Raw genomic sequence first — 24512 nt, forward strand, 5'->3', positions numbered from 1 at the left:
TGATTCAAATCAACCACTTCTCGTTTCTCGTCACTCGTCACTCGTCACGTGATTCATTTTAGTTTGACGCTTCTGGATGGCGCTAAAAGTCAATCTCTAACCTAATCTTTCAAAGAAGCGTGCTTTTTTCCTTCATTTATCTCTGTTCTTATAAATATCCGCAAACGAATGTAAATACGTCTTATTTAATCTTTAATGCTTTTCTCGATTAATGCACAATTTACCCGAGTGCATATTACCAAAAAAGCTTGTCATCGCATATTGTAATTATTAGATACAATAATGGCTGAAACTAATGCCAGAAGAGAAGCAAGGAGACGACGAATTTTAGAAAACTCGGAAAATCGTTTACGTAAAATTATAGCGAGGAATAATGCAGATGAAATTGACGGTAAATATAACGAATAAATTAATAAAAAGATGTAACACGTAAAAGAGTAACTATATTTTTAAATTCTGCGAAAATCTAGTAATAATTCCCAAACAAATAAAAGATTTTAATGAGTATAGTAAAAAATTTCCAAAACACGCGTATACTATATTGGAAGAAGTATTTGATTCGCATGAACACTCGGAAATTTTTAGCTAAATACATGTTTAAATGCATGTTGTTTTGTCTTTTCAATATATGTTATTTTGCTAAGAGATGCAAAGAGACAAGCATCATTTTGAATAATTATCATCAGAAAAATTATAACATTGATGTATGTAGTGCAAGCAGGAATGGAAATCATGCCTCGAGTTTGATTTCATAGATGCTAGTACAATAATTCATTATTATATATTGAGGAATTGAGATAATGTGTTTTTAATACATCTTTCAAAAAATATATTTTTGAAATGCATGTTATATTTATATAGATATTAGATATTTATACATGAAATTTTTTTCTATTTACTTTTCACATAACACATTGTATAAATAGATTTTTGGCTTGGATTGACACATTTAAAAAATATTTTGCAGATGATAATCCACGAATGGAAAGCAATAGTTTTAAAACAGAAACATATTTGGAAGAATATAATATCAGAAATGGTACATGTAATGTCGAAAAAGAGGCAGAATTGCAAGATTCTACAAGATTCAACGATGATAAACATGAAAACTTTTTAAATGACACTAGTGATAAAAGTACATGTTTATCGGAACAAATATCCAAGCCAAAATTTATGTTACACAGATTATTATCCAATCGTATCAATTTTATCCTGCTAGCTGGGATTGTCAACATTTTACTAATGCTGAAATTAGATAATTTATTTGGGCAGGTAATCTCATCTAATAATTTATTGTAGTATTCATGTTCATCATTTACATGTGTCGTGTGTTAATATTTGCAGACAATTATTATACCTTACTTGTTACTGATGTTGGGACGTCTATACAATTGTAAGAGTTTACTTGAAACACAAGACAGCAATTTACTATTTGCTGCTTTGATATTATGCAATATCAAACCAAAATTAATTTATAGATTTAAAATATCATTTGTATTATTTACTATAATACTTAATGATTTTGGTTTATATATGTTTAGTTTTGTATTAATGCGCTATGCTATTAGCTGCTATTACTACCACAATGCTGCAATACCAATAAGTGTGTAATTTATTGAAATTTATTTGAATGGGAATGAAGATAAAGTGGAATTCCATTACAGAAAACTTTGTATAAAAAAGAAGTAAATGTTTAGAAGAATATAAATTTCAATATGTAGACACTATTATTTATTATACAGAATTGATTTATTACATATTTTTACACCTTTAGTGTTGTGTCTTGATTTAGACTAAATGGATAGTTTTGTAAAAATGTCATATCAAAACATATTAATTTTTTAAGAATATATGTAATTTAAAGTAAAATATTTTCATATATAGATTCATAGAATTAATTATACATTGAACAATTTATCTTTTCATCATTTACACTTTCAATATTTTTAAGAACTTTTTTATCTGTCTCTGCCTTTATTAAAAATCTGTCCAAGTAAGAATGTAAGAACTTTGATAATATTATGTAAAACTAAATATGTACATATATACACATGCAAAACTTATCACTTTATTAAAGATATGCAATTATCAGTACTCATTGCTTGTAAAAAAGAAAGTATATAAATACAAAAAAAAAAAATAAAATACATGAAAGAAGTTAAGTGGTTGTATATATAAGCTTACAGAATTTTAAAAACAAAGTTTTTATCAGATAAACAAGTCTAATATACTTTTTGTGAATGTAATATTTTATTTAAAATTTTAATTTGGTTCAAAGAATTGTATAATAAAATAATTATTATTAGAATAAGCTTTCTAGCTTGCTCTAGTCTTCATTACTCCGAGTTTTATTTGTATTCTCTTCTGTCAAATAGGATCTTTTCTACATTTGAAATGAAATATATATATATTTAGGGATTGAAAAAAGAAAAAGCAAAGTATTTGAGTCATATTTGAGAGCTTATATTAATAAAAGACTTCTGGGCCCTAACACACTGAAATAGGATCGACAGAGAGACTGTCCTTTTTCTTAAACGAAGTAGGGAGGCGGGAGGCTACAGTAAGAGAAATAAAATATATATATATTTATATAAATATATATTTTTTCGACAAATAGGCAAGACTCCATTATATTCAGGCTGTGTTCTAAAATTCACTACCAGTACTGTCAGCATAGAAACCATAGACGTATAATGATAGAGACGCTCATATTCTCATCCTTTGTTTACTGAATACTAGACAAAGATGAAGTTATATATTACTGAAGCCACATTCAATGCGCATGCGTGAGAAAAAGCGGCCTCGAGAACTGAGAACGAAAATAACAAATGGGCTCTCGTCTCTCGTCTGCTCGTCTCTTGTTACATATTCATCGTTGGATGTTGCTGCACGTGGTTTCTTCCTGGTCTCTCCGTTGTTACTACGAATCACGAATTTTATTATAAAACCTTCTTGCACGCTTCTTCGGAGTAAATCAGCAATTTCTTTGCAATATGTCGACGGTAGCGAGTCCTTTAGCTGTTGGAGGCATCCGACATTCGGGAGCGCCGGTGCGAACACAAAATGGTAAAGATGCTGAAGATGTTTGGTTACATCTCGTCCGGAAGCTTCAAAATAAATTCGTTCGCGTCACTTTTGTGTGACGATTGCTAAATTTTACTGAAAAATCTATGAATGATGCAGAATTGGAACCGCGGATATTACAAACCGCATATTAATCACTATTATATGTTTTACGTGTAATATAAAATCTTGCATGCTTGATAATTTGAGAATAAAAGAAAATAAGTTTAACCGCCAAACTGAACACGTGGGTCTTTCATGTCCGTGTCATTTTTAATAAAACATCTATGGTTCCAAATTTTGATCTAATAACAAAAATATAGTATTTAAAAATATTCTTTCTTTAACTCTACTACATAAACTTTTAGTTTAAACTTGAAAGAAGATATGTAAATTTTTTAAGAATTTTTTCAGTAATTTTAGAGTACAAAAAATTAACTCGGACTCCAGTCCGAGTTAATTTTTACCCCACACAGTTCAGGATTACGGTGCCAAAAAAACATGTTCAGTTTGAGGGTTAATATTGTATATATTTGATTTTTTTCAAAATTAATTATATTTGTTAAATTTATTAATGTCTAAATATATCTATAACAAACTTTTGATAACTGATTTAAAAATACTATTCCTTTAAGAATCAATTTAGCATTCAAAATAGAGATTGTACTAAAATATATACCTTATATATACATATACTTTGATAGTAAATCTTATTTAAAGAGTACATGATAGATATAATATTTTAATATATAATTTTTGAATTATATATGTAATTATATTTTGTTATATGTAACAATTTATATATGACAATATAAATATATGAAATAAATGTATTATATATATTTTTTTTCAGTTATGGCTGCTTCTGCTGTTGCTAACATAGTTAAAAGTTCATTAGGTCCAGTTGGTTTGGATAAAATGCTAGTTGATGATATTGGCGTATGTATACTATTTAGCTTTTTTGTCAAATAAATATATATATAGTATATCAAATAAATATTTGCAACAAAATATTACATGTATGTCATATATGTTTAAGTTATAATTATATATTTTCAGGATGTCACTGTTACTAATGATGGTGCGACTATCTTGCGTTTGTTAGAAGTCGAACATCCTGCTGCGCGGATATTAGTTGAATTGGCTCAATTACAAGACGAGGAGGTTGGAGATGGTACTACTTCAGTTGTAAGTACATTTATATTTATATTCAACAAAATCTAAAATTAAAATAGACAATTTTAATGCAATAATTAAATTTTTTACTAATTAGGTAATAATAGCAGCTGAACTTTTAAAAAATGCAGATGAGCTTGTGAAACAAAAGATTCACCCAACCTCTGTCATAAGTGGTTACAGGCTTGCCTGCAAGTAAGAATTTATCTATTTTCTTAATCATAAATTTTATTCTATTTTCAATATCAAATTAATTTCTCAAATAATTAAACTGAGTAATTTGTATAAATTAATAAAAATGTATCATACACTAGTCAAAAAGTGTAAGAAAGAAGAAAATTTTAACAAATATAATTTTTGTATGAAATTGATTTCAGAGAAGCATGCAAGTACATTCAGGAACACTTAACTGTTAGTGTGGATGAACTGGGAAAGGATTGTTTAGTTAATATTGCAAAAACATCTATGTCCAGCAAAATTATTGGAGCGTATCCTTCTAATATTATTTAAAGTTTCTTTTTTGCACAATCAGTTCTTAATATTTGATATAAAAAAAATAAACTATAATAACACATTTAAAAATATTTTCCATGACTATGGTTATAATTAGTGACGCCAATTTTTTCGGTAATATGGTAGTCGACGCCGCTAATGCCATAAAAATTAGCGATGGCAAAGGAGGCTCTCTGTATCCTGTTAAAGCAGTCAATGTCCTGAAAGCTCATGGAAAAAGTGTTCGAGAATCGGTTTTGGTTCAAGGATATGCTTTAAATTGCACTGTCGCTTCTCAAGCAATGCTGAAAAAGATAACAAACGCAAAGATCGCATGCCTAGACTTCTCGTTGCAGAAGGCAAAGATGAAGTTGGGTATTGAAGTACTTATTACAGATCCCGAGAAACTCGAAGCCGTTCGTCAACGTGAAGCTGATATTACCAAGGAACGTATTCAAAAGATTCTCGCTGCTGGAACTAATGTCGTTCTTTTGTCTGGTGGTATTGACGATCTATGCTTAAAGGTACAGTCGCATATTTAAGATTGATGATTTTTCTAATAATATAAATAAATAATATGGTTGTAGAGAAGAGAGATATAAAAGAAAGTGGTTACAATTCAGATATTAAAATGTAATAAATTAAAATAAAATAAAACATATATATTATAATATTTAAAATATAGATACAATATTTATTTTTATTTATTTACTTTTCTAATAATATAAGCACAATATTTTGATTTTCTTTTTTCACAGTATTTTGTGGAAGCTAAGGCTATGGCAGTGCGTAGATGCAAGAAAGCTGATCTGAAAAGAATTGCTAAAGCTACAGGCGCACATTTTTTGACTTCGTTAACAAATATGGAAGGAGAGGAAAGTTTTGATGCCAGTTTCTTAGGAGAGGCTGCTGAAGTAGTACAAGAAATGATATGCGACGACGAGCTTATTCTTATTAAAGGGTATGTGTATAATTGTAATTAAAACATAATAAGTAAATTCAATTTCTGCCCTTTGTATCGTGCAATTATTATTTTGAAAAAAAAGAAAAACTATGATTATTAATCTTTTCTTTTAACTTTAAGACCCAAGGCACGTACAGCGAGTTCTATTATTTTACGCGGACCAAATGATTACTACTGCGACGAAATGGAACGTTCCATACATGATGCATTATGTGTTGTTAAAAGAGTTTTGGAAAGCAAAAGTGTCGTCGTGGGAGGAGGTTGTGTGGAGGCTGCGCTATCTATATATCTAGAAAACTTTGCAACATCATTGGTATTGGATTATCTACATATTTTCTATCTCTTTCTTGCATTAAGATATTTACAATCCTTTTAAATTACAGAGTTCTCGAGAACAATTGGCTATAGCGGAATTTGCACGATCTTTATTAATTATACCAAAAACATTAGCTGTAAACGCAGCACAAGATGCGACGGATCTTGTTGCCAAACTCCGAGCCTATCATAATTCTAGTATAACAAAACCGGATCTTGTCGATCTGAAATGGTAATAGCTTTATGATTTTTCTAATTTTTATAATGTCATGAAATTAAAATGAATTATTCATACGTCTGTTTTTGCAGGGTGGGTCTTGATTTACTCGTAGGAAGTATAAAAGATAATAAAAAAGCTGGCGTGTTAGAACCAACCATTTCAAAAATAAAATCTTTGAAATTTGCCACTGAAGCAGCTATAACCATTCTTCGAATCGATGATATGATTAAATTAGATCCCGAACGTTCGAAAACGAAATCTTATCAAGATGCTATGGAAGCCGGCGAATTGGAAGATTAATATTAAAGGATTTATTGTTATTTATTTATATTTATTATATATACATTAAATATAATACGTTTATACAAAAATAAATAATAAAAGCTTATAAATCTTTTTATTTCATATATAAATGTCACGCGATAGAATAAAAAAATACGAATTATAATTTAACAAATTCACTACCTTGTGAGATTCTTATGAGAGTGAATCAGTATTGTTTTCGGGGCATAGATCTCTTATATATATATATATATCATTTTAATCTCGTCGCGAAAACCGCTGGATATCTATATTGTGCCGCGCATGCGCGAGAAAAGGCGGCCTCGACCCCGAGAACAACACTGACATGAGTGGAAGGGTAGAAAGTGCAAGTAAAACGAACAAATAACCTTACTCATGTCACTTATGTCAAAGTCACTAATGTTAAATGCATTAAAAAGGTGAACAGGATGTATTGATCAATATATTTTTTAAAATCAGTGCGTAATAATTACTTTTTATTCTTATGATGATAGTATTATATAATACCATATTTGCCTATTATTTATGTACTATATATATAATATTAATATAATACTTGTAATTATAGATTTAATATTGTACATATTATATAAATAATAGAGACATAATAATATATATTGAGTAATACTTCATAAAATTTATATTTTTATAAGTGATAAAAATTAATTAAATTAAAAATAGACAACCTATACAAAGAGAAAAAATTAAATTTTTTAGTATGTTTTATATTTATTAGTTGTATATATACTTTTTTTAGTTATATATTGTTTATTTATTTATTTATTATACTTTATATATTATAATTTAATCTTTTAAGAATTTAGTTATATGAATAGCTAAATGCATTAATAATTTAATATAAATTTTAGGAATATTTAAATATATAAAACATATTGCATCTTATATGATGGATGTATTAGAACCAGAATTAATTTGGGTCAATGGACACTGTTATAGATTTTATGAAAATAGTGCCTGGAAAAATATTGATACATCAGCCCCATATATGGAGGACAAAGAGTCAGTTTGTTCAGATGAGGAATCTGAATCTAGTATAGAAATAGTACCTCATAATGGGCGCTTCAAACATGCCTTCTATGTACCCAAGTAAGAATTTCCACAAATATATATTTTTCTGTCATTTTGACATAAATATAATAATAATCAAGATTTATAATAGTTAAAACAATATAGCAATTGCAATTGAGTAAAATAATAATTCATATTATAATTTTATAGCATAATTTCACAGTATATTTTTAACGTTTTAGAATATACTACTCATATATAATTGGTGCAAAAGGTATAACACATAAAAAATTGGAAAATGAGACAAAAACAACTATAGATGTACCAAGGAAAGGAAAAGATGGGAGTATTGGTAAAAATAATTTACATTACATTCTTGTATATCATACAACATGAAAATATAACTAATATTTTAATTGTTTTATATTTCTATTACAATAATTTTTAAATATATGTTTTTCTACAGTTATTACTGCAGCAGATCATAAAGCTATAATATCTGCAAGACACAGAATTGATTTACTAATAGAGGCTTCGAGGAAAAAAATACATTATACACATTTTTTGTCTATTCCACTGAATAAAAAGGAAATAATTGACAATTATAATTCTTTCAAAGATGATGTGTTGAAGAAATATGACAAAGCTACATACAATATTGATGAATCACTTTTTCAAAATCCATCTAAGTTGCATCTCACTGTAGGAATGCTGAAATTACTTGATGACAATGAAAAAAAACAGGCGATTGATGCTCTCCTGAGTTGTAAAGAAAAAATTATAGAGTAAGATAACTATTGACGCACGTAAATATATAACTATATTTAATATTGAACACATAAACTCGAGTTATATATATAATTAATTATAAGTTAATAAATAATATATTTATGATATATATATATATATATATATATATATATATATATATATATGTATATATATATACACGTACATACATACATACATATGCATACACACACATACATTCTTATATAATAAATTATAGAAATACATAATTATCTTTAAAAAGGATATAATTAATTGTAATTAATTTATTTCAGTCCTTTTCTTGAAGAAGCTGGATCAATAAATATACAATTACAGGGAGTTGCATGTATGAATGATGATCCTACTGAGGTTAAAGTTTTATTTGCACAAGTTTCACACAATGAAAAATTACAAGAACTTGTTGATAAAATTGCTGATTACTTTGTTGATATAGGTAAATAACATATAAAATTAAATCTCTAGCACAAACAATATTGTGTAAATATTAAATAATAATTATAATAATTTCTTAATTATTGTCAAATTTTTGTCAAATTTTTGAACATATTTTTATGACATATTATTAGCTGTTTTATAATATTTTGTTTATTAGTAAATAATTTTTATTTCCAGGTTTGAAGGAGAAAGAATATGAAACAATAAAATTACATGCTACTCTAATGAATACATCATTCAAACATGATTATCATGCAAGATTTAAAGAAAAATTTAATGCAAGTGACATATTAAAAGTAAGGACTTATTTATGTAAATTAGATTTGTACAATTTAGTTAGTGATTGAAATTAATAACATTTATTTCATGTTTTAGGTTCATAAAGACACATTATTTGGAGAAACTACATTTAATCAAATTGATATATCTGAACTTCACAATGCTATTAAAGACAATTATTATAAAGCAATAAGTAGCATCAGTTTTTAAATGCAAGGATATATATTATAATTATATGATCTATTTTAATTGTACATGAAATATATAATATAAATATATTATACATATTATTTATGTAAATATATATATGATAATATTTTAATTATTTTGTTTTTTTTTTATTCAAATATGTTATACGTAATAATATTACGGGTCTTATGAATAAAGATCTAATTTTTTGGAAAAAATAAAAAAATAATATTAAAAAGACACATTTTTTTGTGTTAACTAATTATAATTAATTTAATTTTGTCATTTTTAATTTCTGCTTTAGATTTAATTAAGATTATTTTTTTAATGTATGTACATATAAAAATAATCTGTAAATTAAAATAAAATCGAATTAGACAAATGCAATAGTAGTGAATCACAATAGGTTACCCAAATAAATAATCTAGTAGATAGCCAATCACAATCATTCCATTTTTCAGGAATAGCTGTGATTTGTCAATCTTAAGCCCGTATCACTACGAATTGAAGATTCAAGATTAGAATTTGACTAATCAGAATAAAAGGAATTGAAATTGCTTGATTGGTCAAATTTCAATCTTCAATCTTTAATCTCAATTTTTAATGCGTAGTCTGATACGAGCTTTGGAACTACGGATGTTAAAATTCGTTTGAAAACATAAAGGGCCGTCTACAGTAAATGTTGCATGTCGTAAACCGTTAAGAAATTAACCAATGATATTCGATATTCTTCTCTAAGGTCAACTGTGATTGGTTAATTTTATGCGGCCCACGACTTCCACACTTATTGTAAACGGCCATTTATATGATTATGATCATCATATACCAATTACCAACTACCAACTACCAAGTATCAAATTCATATTATCTATGAAAAATGGGTGATATATACTTTGAAAATACAAGAAGGTTAATGATGAAATTGAGACAGACACGACATTGGTCAAATCCTAATCATGTATTATCCTTATCAAATTGTCAATAGCGCTCACTTAGTTTTCATTTTTAATTTTCATTTTCACCTTCGTTAGTGCTTAACCTCTTTTCCGTTAGATCTCATTGGCACTTAATTAATATTTGAACTAAAGTAAGTATTATAAATTTAACATTTTACAACTAATATTGAAATATATACATATTATTTTTGGAAAGAAAAATTAATAAAAAGCGACATTTTTTTAATTGTAATTATACTATACCATACGCGATATAATATTGTATATATGCGATATATGTTTCATCTAAGATTGCAAATGCTAAGATTGTAAATATTTTACGATTACTAATGCTTGTTAATATAAAGACGTAAAAAAAGAGTTTATCTGCTTTTTTAAAACATAAATTAAAAGATATAATCTCTCTGAAACGAACAATTCTATTTATTTACAAAGTTTACTTTGAGAAGCATACAGTATATAAATTAATTTTTCTTGTAAATTATTATAATTATAATAATAATATTATTCTAATAAATTAGAATTTTTATAATTATTCTCTATACATGCTCAATTTAATGTGATAATTTTTGCTATGTAAATTATAAACAGATTATAAATACATTTGTATATGTATATAGATAGTTTATATATTGAATATAAATACTTTTTTACTTTCTACTGTTGAATATAATATTCAGTAGTGTTAGTATTTAGCATCTGTGTATATTTGAATTAATTGAATATATAATTTGTAGCACATTGCAATATCAGCTTTAGTAAAATATAATATGTATATTATTTTATACATAATAATTTCTGCTTATATTTTTATTCTGCTTATTTCAACTAACATAACAATAGCAATATTGCCAAATTTATTTAACATTTGTAGGGGTGACAAAAATGCATGGAATCAGAAGAGTATTAGTTTTCTGCACATTGGTAGCTATATTACCAATCATACTTATAGTAATTCCTTTGTATCTGCGGCACATTTCCTATGCGGATATTGCATATGCTGTAACAGAATCTGATATTATGGAGATCAATGATGGAATTTCGACCATATTTTGTTCAGTAAGTAAATGTTTAATAAATGTATGTAATTTTATATTTGTCATTATTACAAACTTTAATATAAACTATATTAAAAAGTTTCAATTAAATATATTCATGATTGTGAAAAAAGAATAATGCATGAATCAATATACAAACGTTAAATAAGATTATATGGGTAACATTTAATTGAATCTACAATAATAATAATTGTATCTAATGATTAAAACAAACATTGTACTTAATGATAATTGTACCTAATGACAAAATAATTGTACTTAATTACTAAAAAAATATTTTTTTCTTATAGGCACACACTTTAAAAATGAATAGCACTTTTAATGCTTTCCAAATGGCTCAACGACCAGAAATAGCATCTAAACGAAAACATTTAAGGCTAAAGAAAAGCATGAGTTTGCCAGATGACACATTAGAATATTGGGGATTTTATTTACTGAATGGTGCAAGTGTAGCACTCTCTGTGTGTTCAAGGTAAAAAAAAAGTGAAAAAAATAATATAAACTATTACTTTAAGTATAAATTATTTTAAATATAAAGAATAATTAGTTTAGATAATATAATTTAGAGTTCTTAAGGAGTAACACTATTTGATTTTTTTTTATTGATGTGGAGGGACTATTATATGGCGCAAGAATCGCTGATTAATGATAAATATAACCTTTTTTTCGTTTTTAATACTAAAAATTGTTACAAAACATTTTTAACATGTTTTTCTCGAAATAGCATTTTTTAAAACGGTGTGCAGCCTAACGTCGCCAATTTAAATCAGATTGACTTGATTGACAAATTGAAAATTTAATCTTTATTTCAATATTATTTAGGCCGCTACGTAGGATATTTGCGATATATGAAGAATTTCAATTTTTTTAAGCAAAAAGAGTTTTTTTGCTTACTATTTTAACAAAAATGCATATTTCTCAAAACGGCTACGTAGCGCCCTAGTTTTTGTTATGTAAAAAATTAATTTTTTTGGTTTTTTGTTCTTACCTTAACTACTGCAGAGTAAACGTGCACACCGATCTGAAACCGCGTACGAAAAATAGTTCAAGCTCTCATAATAAATGCCGACAGAAAAATTTTCCTTACGTATTATTTTCCTCTTTGAAAAAATTCCCAAAAATGTCTTAAAATTTGAAACTTTCAGGTGGTATTACTCCTTAATGTAAATAAAGCTTTTAAATAAAATAATATTAAGGAGAAAAGCGATGTGAGCTAGTGCAAAGTATAAGGGCGTAATAAATTTGAACTTTTTTGTTCATCTTCGAACCTTTTTCAACAATACAAGAATATTATAATTATATAACATACTAAACACTTAAAAATATATAGAATGTAATAAATTTCTTACCAGCTCCAAACTTTACAAATAAAAATACAGACTACTCAAATGCACTTCCCAATATAATATTTAAATAAATGCGTTTTTTTATTAAAAAAAACTTGAGCTTTATTTGTCCTCTTAAATCCTGCATTGGCTCATATTGTCTTTCTCCTTAATATTATAAACTATCATATTTGTAATATATAAATTAAAGGTACGATTTATAAATATGATTTCTAATTTTGTTTATCTGCATAAACATACTGTATATAAATCAAAATGTTTATTTAGATTTCAAGGAGCCTCTATATTAGTGGTAAAAGGAGAAAAGAATTTACATACTTGTGGTTTGTTGGAACACAATGTCAATAAGGAGCAACCACAAGATATTTTCATTTCAGGTGCAAACAAACAGGTTAAAATAATATATGAATCAAATGCACAAGAAATTGAGTCTGAAGAATCGATGATGGTTGAGCCTAATATGTATAACACTACCAATGTACATATACCACTTGTAAAAGTAAGCTTTGAAAATCCTGTGAGTAGAAATGAGAAAGTTCCAGTAAATACAAATAATAATAATACATGGTCGCATAAGTTTGATGAAAATTTGATGGAAAATGCAGAAGCGTTATATGATACTGCTGCATCATATATCAAGAAACATATAGGTGATCGACAAAAAAGTCTAAATTTTACTCGAAATTTAAGACACCTTAAGCATCGTAAGATAAAGAAGAACAAGAATAAAAAAATTAATCAAGAGAGAACACATGGACAAAAACAAGTTAGAAAATTGCAGATACAAAAATTAAAAGAAGAATTGCATTCTAATAAAATTGATAGAATCAATTCTATCAATTCTATTGGAATTGATAAAAAAGATATGGTTGGACAGGAAAAACTAAAAGATAAGATAGACAAAAGATTTAGAAGAAGTCGAGATCTTGTAAAACCACCATCCTTACTAGATCAAGGCATCAGGCATGGTGGAAATGCTGATAAAAATTTTACATCTAGTTCTAACGAAGCTTCATCTATTTCCAGTTTTGAGACTGGCCTATTAAATTGTTACGGAGGAGCGATATTATTTACTCACGAATTTGCACCTTCAGCTCAATGTACTAATATTTCTTATTTACTCAATGGTAAACACGCACAAGCAGACCATCATGTGGAAGAAGATGGTTACTATTATTACATTTTTTATAGCGATAACGATATTGTGTCCAACGATATTTATGCGATTTTTGATATATATAAACCAACTTTTCAATATGAAAATGTGACCAAATCATGTATAAATGTAACTGAATGCTCATTTTTTATAAGTCCACTGTCATCGGCTAGAATAATCGTTGAAATACCAACCAAGGATGGTATAGAACATAATGAAATGGACGATATTAGTATATTAATTTCTATTTGCCAGCCACGGATGAATGCATATTTATTTTTTCCAATTGCAATATTGTTTTTAATTCTTGGTTGTGCTTTTATATAAATATAGATGGGTCTCTAATTCTACAGGTACTTGCCCAAGATGTATATAAAAAAATACATAGATTGTACCAAGGCTGTCTTTTTCTTAGAAATGGATTTATCTGTATGGAATAACATTTTTCTCACAATCAGTGAAAGTGTCAATTACATCTATAGTTTTAAATTACTGTTTGAAAGTAAGAGCTTATTTTTAAGAGAAAAAATAGTAATAAAATTATATTTTTTAATTTTTAAATTGTAACTTTATTTCAGTGTAATTCTACTTTTTGAATTTCTTACAACTTATTATAAAAATATTCGGAATTCTAAGTGCCCTTAGATAAGTGCTAAGTATAATTAAAATTATAAATATTTTTATACTATTGTATGTTTCCATAAATTGTATAAGTATAAAAATATGGAATAAGATTATAATTTGTTTATATTTTTATATTTATATTATACAAATACTTAATATATATCATGTGTATATGAAACGTGAGAGAGAAATAAAGACAATATATTTTTTAACTTAAATGTGCAATTGTAATTAATTTAATAACCTTGTATATGATTAGTACACTAATCGATTTTATCAAAATTTGTGTGAAATAACGTATGTATTTAAAAGTGTTCCCAACCTATTTTTTTATATTTCCCGCGGTAACACCTTCATTAGCGCCGTCAGACGCTACTGGTAGTACGTCACTTCCGTCATGCGCGGTAGTTAGTCGAGGAAGGAAATACTTTTCAAAATTTTTGCTACAAGGAGAAAAAATCGTCAACGAGGAGCTTACGAAGCGGGAGGCAATCAGAATCAGAATCAGCGTCGTCTTTTAAATCATCGGCAACGTGCGCTGTGCGCTCGGGAAAGATCGTGAAAATTCCGGTACACCTATCGCAGCGCCCCGCCGCGGCAGAAGCAAGAGTACATCTCGTGACGCCATTCAGATTCTTCCTTTCTGTCGAACTCTCGTGAGTTGAACATGTCGCATACAGCGGAACGAAGGTAAGTTGAGCGTTTTTTTAGCGTAAACGTGAACTGGGCTCGCCGTTTTCACGCGTTCGACGATTCCCGCGACGACGGTGCGCTCGGGGGTTTCGCGCGTCCCGAAATTCGCGGGTTCGCGAGTTTAATGTAAAAATAGTGTGCCGCAATCGGACGGTGTGCATGGGGTACACGAGACTGACAACATGGCGTGCATTCGTTTTTATCACATTGTCCCGTCGCGAAGATTAACAGGCAGCCACGGGGAGCCCACATGCCGTTTCGTCGTCTCGCCGCTTAACCTCCTCGTCGTGATCCCGCGGTCTACAAAGATCACGCGAATCTATCTCGGAGTAAGCGTGCACGTTGACGGCAACGACGATGACGATGACGACGACGACGACGACACGACGACGACGGCGGCGGCAACGACGAGTCGACGCCGTGTCGTCTCTCGATGCCGTTAGCGTGGGTGAAGAGGCTCTCTCTCGCCTAACGAAGTTGCCATTTGAACACGTTTTTTTTTCATTTTACATCCGCAATTACGTAATGGAATATTCACGATTTTCGCGCCGAAAAATCAATCGCGTTCGACCCAACGTCTTCACGCGCGTTCTCGTTGCACGCGCGGAGCAACACGTCTTCGTACGTCTCGAGCACGCTTTCGCGTGAGTCACTGTCAAAGCATTCGTCGCGGGATTTAATTATCGTGCCTTTTCTCGAGATTCGAATTTATCCTTTACCGTATACCCAGGCTATCCGTCTGTCGCTTACAAATGTAAAAATGGCCATCGTGAAATTTCGATGGATGAATATTTTACAAGATCGATTTAAAAGTTCGGCTTTCAAGGTCACGTGGATTTAAAGTGATTTGTCATCACTCGATCGCCGTAATCGTGATATCAGTTTTGCATTGACGCAAAGTGCCGACATATGTGTGTTTGCCGATATTTTTATTAAAATATTTGAAAAATTTACTACACGAGTTTTGATTTGCAGTCACATGGAGATAAGAAAATAACTTGATACATGCTCATCTACTTATCTTTTTATTTTGCACGACAGTATTTTTTTCTTTTTTTTGAGATTATTTATTTCTTTTTATATATATTTTAGAAAATATATTTAGAAGAATAATATTAATAAAATAATATTGCGCAATCAAGTATATAACTGAAATTTTATATACATTTTATGGATGTGTCAAGCACTCTTTGCAAATTTTCTTGCATTAAGATTAAAGAACTAATGTAGTTTCTAATTTGTTACTATTTCTAATTAATATCTTATATGTTTTAGAAATGATGATCAATGGCCAGGAGATTCGAAAAATGGTCCTAGTGAAAGTGAGCAACCCACCTATGATGGACCGCCAGGAATGGATCCTGATGGCATCATCGAGTCCAACTGGGATGTTGTAAGTATATTGCTTACTATTTTATAATTACAATATTTTAAATAATAATATTGTACTACTTACATGCTTGAAAGAGCAATAATCATTTGTCATTAAAACTTGATTATTAAAACTTTATTAAACTTGATTAATTTTAAAATTAATATTATCGATATGAATTGTATAGTTTGTACATCTGAAGATATTCAAAATTATACATTATATATATGTATATATATATATATATATATATATATATATTTATATAAATAAATTAATAAATACTTAAATTTTCATAAATATTGAATATTTAACTAATGATTTCTTATTTTTATTAATGATATGATCATACATATACATATAGCCACATGTTTACACGCACGCACGCACTCACATATATTTTATATATGTGAGTGCGTGCGTGCGTGCGTGTGTAAACGTGTATATATTTTATATATGTGAGTGTGTGAGTGCGTGCGTGCGTGTGTAAACGTGTGGCTATATGTATATGTATGATCATATCATTAGTAAGAATAAGAAATCATTAGTTAAATATTCAATATTTATGAAAATTTAAGTATTTATTAATTTATTTATATAAATAAGAAAATTGCTTTGAATACATTGATAACATTGTACCTTATTAATTAATTCTATTTAAATATATAGTACTTGTTTATTTGTAAATATATACTGTTTTATTTTATTTTTAAAATAGATTTCCAGGGTAAAAACACTTTCTGGATATCTAATTATTTTAAAATAAATTTTAATAATACTCAAGATAATTGGATACTCAAGATAATTGGATATTGAAATATTGATAGCAATTATTTATATTTTTATATGATTCAATGCATTTTAAGAATATTTTGGACTTTTTTTTTTAATAAAAAAGCTCTTAGAAAATTTTAACAAATTTATTACATATGAATTATACTACGCTAAAAGCAATTAAATCTTATTAAAGAAACTTCTTAAAATAATTATGTTACATTGGTTTTCCTATTAAATTAATTATATTAGTGCAATTTTTAGATTTCCAAGAATTATAATTTAGTAATTTTTTATGTATATTTTATAAAATTTTTTTTTTACATCTTTATTTTTGTATAGTTTACACGAATTCTCTTATAGAACGAAAAAAATTTTTTAGCAATTATACAATAATTATATTTTATGAACTTATTTTGTACAATTATTGCATTATTATCAATATTATGTATAATATATTAGAAATATTATAATTTGTCAATTATACTGATTTATTTTAATTTAAACAGGTTGTGGAAAATTTTGATGAAATGAATTTAAAGGAAGAGCTATTACGTGGTATTTATGCTTATGGCTTTGAGAAACCATCTGCAATCCAGCAACGTGCCATCCTTCCATGTATAAGGGGGCTCGATGTTATTGCTCAGGCTCAGTCTGGTAAGGAATTTTAGTGCAAAATCAAATGTAATTAATAATAAAAAAGAATAAAGATTACATGTAAATTTTACTTACATAATTATATATTAATGAATGTTATATATCTGCAGGTACTGGGAAAACTGCAACTTTTTCGATATCAATACTTCAACAAATTGACACTAGTATTAAAGAATGCCAGGCCTTGATCCTTGCACCGACCCGTGAGTTAGCTCAACAAGTAAGTGTCTTTTTTTCTCTTATTAAATAAGGAGACAATTGCTTTGACAAAAAAAAAGTTACTTTTTATTCCAAGAAAATGTTAATATAATGTTTTGCTATCTCTGTTTTACAGATCCAGAAGGTTGTTATCGCTCTAGGAGATTTTATGCATGCTGAGTGTCATGCGTGCATTGGTGGTACCAATGTACGTGAGGATATGCGAAAATTGGATCAGGGTGTTCATGTGGTCGTCGGTACGCCCGGTAGAGTTTACGATATGATCAGTCGACGAGCGCTTCGGGCAAATAGCATCAAACTGTTCGTGCTGGATGAAGCGGATGAAATGCTTTCTCGAGGATTCAAGGATCAAATTCACGATGTATTCAAATTATTACCTAATGAAGTGCAGGTAGATATATATCAAATACTTTTTTTAAAAGAGCATTGTAAATTTTTTATTACAATTGCCGTCTAATAGATAATTTTATTTTAATTATTAGAAAATATCTTTTTTGGACAAATCCACAAATCATACAAGACGAAAAAGTTGCGGTATACCTTATAATAATCAAGTTAACAAATATATTATAAAATACAGGTGCGTCGTAATAGTGTCATTTTTTGACAAATGTACACTATAGATTTGACATACGCTGTTTACCATCAAATGTGTTTTTTTGTATGAAAATAATAGGCCTAAATGCAAACAATTATTATGGCATAGCACTCCTAATAATAATCATAATGTCCTAAAAATCAATTAGTCACTCTTAATATCTCTGTGATAGCAGCAAAAAATTTTCAATTTATCTTTTACAGCATGATGCCATTATATTGCACATATAGTTATTTATATATAACATCTCAATAAATGCAGTTTATTTATTTTTTTTCATTAAACATATAAAATATTGATCATCACACTGTAACCATATATGGTTTCTTGCGAAAAAGTTTAGTTTTTCTATTTCTAATGCAATTGAAATTATCTTTTCCAGGTTATATTATTATCTGCAACAATGCCATCTGACGTGTTGGATGTATCCAAATGCTTTATGCGAAATCCCATTCGTATTTTGGTTAAAAAAGAGGAACTGACATTAGAGGGTATCAAACAATTTTTCGTTTACGTTGAACGTGAAGATTGGAAATTGGAGACTCTTTGCGATTTATATGACACACTAAGCATCACCCAGGCTGTTATTTTCTGCAATACACGGCGTAAAGTAGATTGGTTAACGGAGAGCATGCATAAACGCGACTTTACGGTTTCGGCTATGCACGGAGATATGGAACAGAAGGAGCGTGATCTTATTATGAGGCAATTCCGAACTGGATCATCCAGAGTTTTGATTACTACTGATCTTCTGGCACGTGGTATTGATGTACAGCAAGTCTCACTCGTCATTAATTATGATTTACCTTCCAATCGAGAAAATTATATTCATAGGTAAGTTTAATAATAATTAAGTTTTAATTATAATTTTAAAATTATTGTAATATAAATACACATTATAAATAATATAAATACAATTTATTATTTATGGGCAAAAAATTTCTAATTATAAAAAAGACACTAAGAATTTATAAAATATATATAGATATGTAAAGGAAATATAAATTTTATATCTACAATTTTTTTTTATTTAAAAGAATTTTTCATTAATCATCAATCAGCTATGATTTTGAAAAAATCAAATATCTTAACATTTTATTTCCTCAGGTAGTAGAAACATTTTTAAGAGTTATTAAGAGAACAATAATCTTATGAATGTATAAAAAGATATAATTTTATTCAATATTTCTTTCATATATATATGTATATATGTATGTATATTTTCTTTAATATATATATATATATATATATAAATTTATAAATATTTAATATATTAATATATTTTTCTTTACACAGAATTGGTCGTGGCGGTCGTTTTGGTCGTAAAGGCGTGGCCATTAATTTCGTGACAGAGGAAGATAAACGAACCTTGAAAGATATCGAGCAATTCTACAATACGCATATTGATGAAATGCCAATGAATGTCGCTGATTTGATCTAAGTCCGACTATTGGCTATAATCCATTATAATAAAAAATAATAATAAAAAGTAAGTGACAGAAGCTCTCAGCTGATCGATCTCTCATGGTGTGTGAGTATATATTGAGTGCGGTGGTGAACTATATCGCTTATGTAAACGCGATCTAAACCAAAATATTCCAACGTTTTCATAATCATTTTGAATTATAATAGTAGATTACGGAAATAGTTATCTGTTGCGCGCTGCAGGAGTTAGTAGTACGACTATTATTATTACTATTAGTGTAATTAGCACTACTGTTGCTATCGATATCGCTGCTACTGCTATTATTACTACTATTATTATTATTATCTCTATCGTTACCGCTATAGTAATACTACTATAAATATTATATTACCTATTATATTACTATCATTGGTATATTGGTACTGATTGCTATCAGGATTATTTTTTATTTTAATTTCTAACTATAATATAGTGATACTATATTATCATGATTGAAATATCGCACCACAGAGTGGAAAATAGAATGAAAGTGCAAAAAATGCAGCACTGTGCAGTTCGATTATATCTTATCGCTATTATTGCAACAGGTTTTACATTATCCAGCATGCGTTTGTATTTTTATTCCGTCATAAGTTCAATGGTCATTGTAGAAATCTTGAAATCTTATTTTTTAAGACTTCTTATCTCACCTATTTTTCTCCAAGATATTTCTAACTGGATGATTAAGTCTGTTGTGTTTAATGGTCCATATTCGATACTTCTATCACCGCGACTACAACTTGTTTGTCTAAGCAAAGGTTTAGTTGGGTATTGGAGGGGATATTTTAATCACAAGCGTTGTCGAAGAAGACATATATTCAAGTTTAGGCGATATGAATTTTTGTATATCTAAAATCCCAGGCATACACACAAATACACACCTTATTCATATTAAATAAAGTGTTTGATCTTTTAAGAGAGTGTAATCTTTGTTATTACGATCTTTATTTTATCAAATTTTATTCAATTTTACAATGAAAATCCTGAACAAACTGTGTACAAGTGAGATTTCCAAATTCCGAAAAGGACTCTGTGTTGGGAATAAGTTTTGCAGTTTATGTGCTGAAAAAGTTCTCACAGTTTTCTTTTATTTGTATTTGCAGGCAGTTTTGGACAGTCCAGATGAGGGCGACATATTTTTGGAAATAAAGACCAGATTTCCTGATTTAAAATCGAAGTTTTGTAAATCGATTACCTCTCTAAACTCCTTTCGTAGAGCTTTTTATAGGCTCTAGCAATATTTTTTCTTTTTTATACTTTTACATTATTCTTGTTGATGATAGAGAATGATCAACTTTTACATAAAAGATCTTTTTTTTTTTTTTTTTTTTTTTACATTTGTCAATAAAATTCTTTGTAAACACTCGTTATTGTGTAAACTTCCAAGCACTTATCAATGCCAGATATTAAATTGATTAAATGTTACATTGTGAGAACTTTTGTACCGTGTCTTTACAAAAACTGATTAAAAATATTGCGATATCATATTCTACCGTCGTCATTAAACGTAAATTTACAAAAAAAGTGTTAGTAATAGTTTTCGAAAATTTGAGCAAATCAAGTATAAGCAGTCTTGGAACGCATCTTGTAGCTATCAATTTCTAATTGCATTAACATTAACTTTATCTGCTCACTGCATCATGTAATTGCTTTAAGACGCAGCTTTTGTCACTGCAAAATCTTCTCGAATTTCCGAAAACTAGTTATTAAAAAATTTTGTAAATATTATATAAATGGACTTGGAAAGAATAGACTATCGTGTGTCTATTGTGTATTTGTATATCATATAAATAATATTTATGGCTGAAATGAACCTATAAACTGATACACAATAAAGTATATGTCCTTTAATTATATTTGTATTATATATTAATATCATCAAATGAACTCTATCGCTTGAGCAAGTATTTGCTTGTGCGCACAAAACTATGTTATACTTAGAACTACAAAAAGACATGGAAGTTCTGTCATCGTTTGTTTATTAATTATTAATGCCAAGTAAGGAAAGAGAGACTGTATAAGTTAGTCTTAAGAAGAAAATAATGAGGTGAAGTGCGCGAATGCAGATTTTGATAGAAACATTTATATTTTTCGTAATATAATACTTCATATATAACACAAGGAATTAAATTTATATAAATATTTTATAGTAATATGGTGTAATGGATGCGCACAAAAACTTTAATATATTTAAATTATTTATATATACAGTAAGTATCTGATATGATTTTTGAATTAGTAATAACAATTGTACACACAAAGTAGAATAAAGTAATGACACTTTTCTTTATGTTTCAAGAATTTTACGCACCTGACGTATATGTGAAGAATATAAAAAACGCACCTTTTTTATTTTCTTAAAGCCTTTCTTTTTTAGTCACGCATGAATCGTTGTGATATATAAATTCCGATCAATTTATGTATTCCAATTCATATATGGAACTCGTAGATATAATTTGTAATATATCGACTTTGCAAATCGATATTGAAGAACCGACCAATCACATGTCTAATATAAACTCTGTACGTGATTGGTTGGTAAGATTAAGTTAGGTTTTGTTAAACTGTCATTGTTTTTATTCAAGTTAGATCTGTAACACGTGTGTTTATTAAAATACATTTTACTATATAAATTTGTATTATAGGGAATAAATAAAATATTAGACACCATGTCTAAGCGTCCAGAACGTATGGCACCACCTGAGGTGGTAAGTTGCAAACATTTATTAATTTATAAATTATGTTTTATATATAAATTAATTATAATTTATTTAGTTATTGTATATTCTCTTTGATTATAATCACTAAGAATAATTATATTAATGAAGAGGCTTTCTAATATTTTTCTTTCGTATGTGACAGTATTACGATGAAACAGAAGCAAAAAAATATACGCAAAGGTATGTCCTTACACAAAATTTGTTTTATTACCTATATCTACTGTGCATTTATTTGCACAAATAAAATCTGTACATTTGCAGCTCCCGTATGATAGATATCCAAATACAAATGTGTGAACGTGCTATAGAACTTCTTCTTTTACCCGAGGATCAGAGCTGTTTTCTTTTGGATATTGGTTGTGGCTCAGGTCTTAGTGGTAGCGTATTGGAAGATCAGGGACACTTATGGATAGGTGTTGATATTTCTTCATCCATGCTTGGTAATTATTTTAATTATTACACAATATAGTCATCCTTTAAATTTTATTATAGTATTATTTTTATCATAGTATTTTCCATACTATTATTTTTTATTTTGTTACTTTTACTATTTTCTTTCTATTTTATTTTCTTAATATATTGTTTCCATTAATTATTTTTATGTGTAACATTAAGTATATGGTTAAAATGTTATTTTTCAGAGGTAGCAAAGGATAGAGAAACAAATGGTGATTTAATCCTAGGAGATATGGGTCAAGGATTGCCATTTAAGGCTGGTGCATTTGATGGTGCTGTCAGTATTTCTGCGTTACAGTGGTTGTGCTATGCAAACAAAACTTCACACAATCCTACAAAGCGTTTATATCGTTTCTTTTCTTCATTATTCGCATGCCTGTCAAGAAGTGCCAGGGCAGTATTACAGTTTTATCCAGAGAATAGTGAACAAGTTGAATTGATTACTGCACAAGCTACAAAAGCAGGCTTTTTTGGTGGTGTGGTTGTCGATTTTCCAAATAGTACAAAAGCGAAAAAAATGTTTTTAGTTTTAATGACTGGGGGAGCTGGTCCACTCCCAAAAGCACTAGGTACAGAGCCTGAAGATAGACAAACCGTCGCTAACTCGAAAAGGTGCGAGTTTTATATTTTTGTTACCTATTATTTTCATTATCTTTTGTATTTTGCAAATTAAATTGTGTGTGCATTTTAAATTGTATGTCTTTTTCTATCTATTTTATATAACAATATATAAAATTTTAATAATTTTATCAATTTTGCATTACAGAGAATATATTAAAAAAGCCAGAGGAAAGTCATTGAAGAAAAGTAGAGACTGGATAGTGGAAAAGAAAGAAAGAAGACGACGACAAGGAAAAGAAGTGAGAGATGATACTAAATATACAGGGCGAAAAAGATCCGGACGATTTTGAAATATGCTTGTAGCGCATAAAATATTCTTTAAATAATTTTTATTTAGTTGTATTTACAAATAATAAAGTTTGTGAAAACTTTAATTAATCTTTCTGAATCACTCAAAATTTAATTTGAAAATAATATATGGGTGTCATATCTTTTTTTAATGAACAGGCACATTTTGTATTTTTTGTTAGAAAACATTTAAAACGTTAATTTAATAATTGCAATTGCATAAGTACTATATACATGAAGCAAAATATTAAT

At 28.3% G+C, this 24512-nt stretch overlaps 5 protein-coding genes across 5 annotated transcripts; all 5 read left to right on the top strand.

Annotated features, from left to right (window-relative positions):
- The first annotated feature begins 62 nt into the window (after positions 1–62).
- LOC140664325 (uncharacterized) lies at positions 63–1784 on the top strand. Its single transcript, XM_072889376.1, has 3 exons — positions 63–391; positions 968–1272; positions 1345–1784. Exons 1-3 carry the CDS (start codon positions 283–285, stop codon positions 1609–1611), a joined length of 681 nt encoding a protein of 226 aa, XP_072745477.1. The 5' UTR covers positions 63–282; the 3' UTR covers positions 1612–1784.
- A 1037-nt stretch (positions 1785–2821) lies between these two features.
- LOC140664320 (T-complex protein 1 subunit alpha-like) lies at positions 2822–6622 on the top strand. Its single transcript, XM_072889369.1, has 10 exons — positions 2822–3066; positions 3917–4002; positions 4123–4251; positions 4337–4434; positions 4617–4727; positions 4850–5255; positions 5490–5692; positions 5816–6008; positions 6079–6242; positions 6320–6622. Exons 1-10 carry the CDS (start codon positions 2994–2996, stop codon positions 6528–6530), a joined length of 1674 nt encoding a protein of 557 aa, XP_072745470.1. The 5' UTR covers positions 2822–2993; the 3' UTR covers positions 6531–6622.
- Positions 6623–7402: 780 nt separating this feature from the next.
- Positions 7403–14429, top strand: LOC140664327 (uncharacterized). Its single transcript, XM_072889380.1, has 9 exons — positions 7403–7640; positions 7805–7914; positions 8029–8347; positions 8627–8787; positions 8967–9085; positions 9165–9238; positions 11200–11272; positions 11562–11743; positions 12885–14429. Exons 1-9 carry the CDS (start codon positions 7438–7440, stop codon positions 14098–14100), a joined length of 2457 nt encoding a protein of 818 aa, XP_072745481.1. The 5' UTR covers positions 7403–7437; the 3' UTR covers positions 14101–14429.
- Positions 14430–14936: 507 nt separating this feature from the next.
- Eif4a (eukaryotic translation initiation factor 4A) lies at positions 14937–21347 on the top strand. Its single transcript, XM_072889370.1, has 8 exons — positions 14937–15087; positions 16366–16483; positions 17746–17893; positions 18004–18113; positions 18228–18503; positions 19093–19544; positions 20007–20199; positions 21279–21347. Exons 1-7 carry the CDS (start codon positions 15065–15067, stop codon positions 20149–20151), a joined length of 1272 nt encoding a protein of 423 aa, XP_072745471.1. The 5' UTR covers positions 14937–15064; the 3' UTR covers positions 20152–20199; positions 21279–21347.
- Positions 21348–21487: 140 nt separating this feature from the next.
- Positions 21488–24507, top strand: LOC140664323 (18S rRNA (guanine-N(7))-methyltransferase). The gene is made up of 5 exons (XM_072889372.1): positions 21488–22883; positions 23038–23075; positions 23157–23335; positions 23537–23963; positions 24118–24507. Exons 1-5 carry the CDS (start codon positions 22845–22847, stop codon positions 24260–24262), a joined length of 828 nt encoding a protein of 275 aa, XP_072745473.1. The 5' UTR covers positions 21488–22844; the 3' UTR covers positions 24263–24507.
- The last annotated feature ends 5 nt before the right edge of the window (positions 24508–24512 follow it).

The sequence above is a fragment of the Anoplolepis gracilipes genome, chromosome 3 (assembly GCF_047496725.1).
Source record: "Anoplolepis gracilipes chromosome 3, ASM4749672v1, whole genome shotgun sequence".
NCBI classification, from domain to species: domain Eukaryota; kingdom Metazoa; phylum Arthropoda; class Insecta; order Hymenoptera; family Formicidae; genus Anoplolepis; species Anoplolepis gracilipes.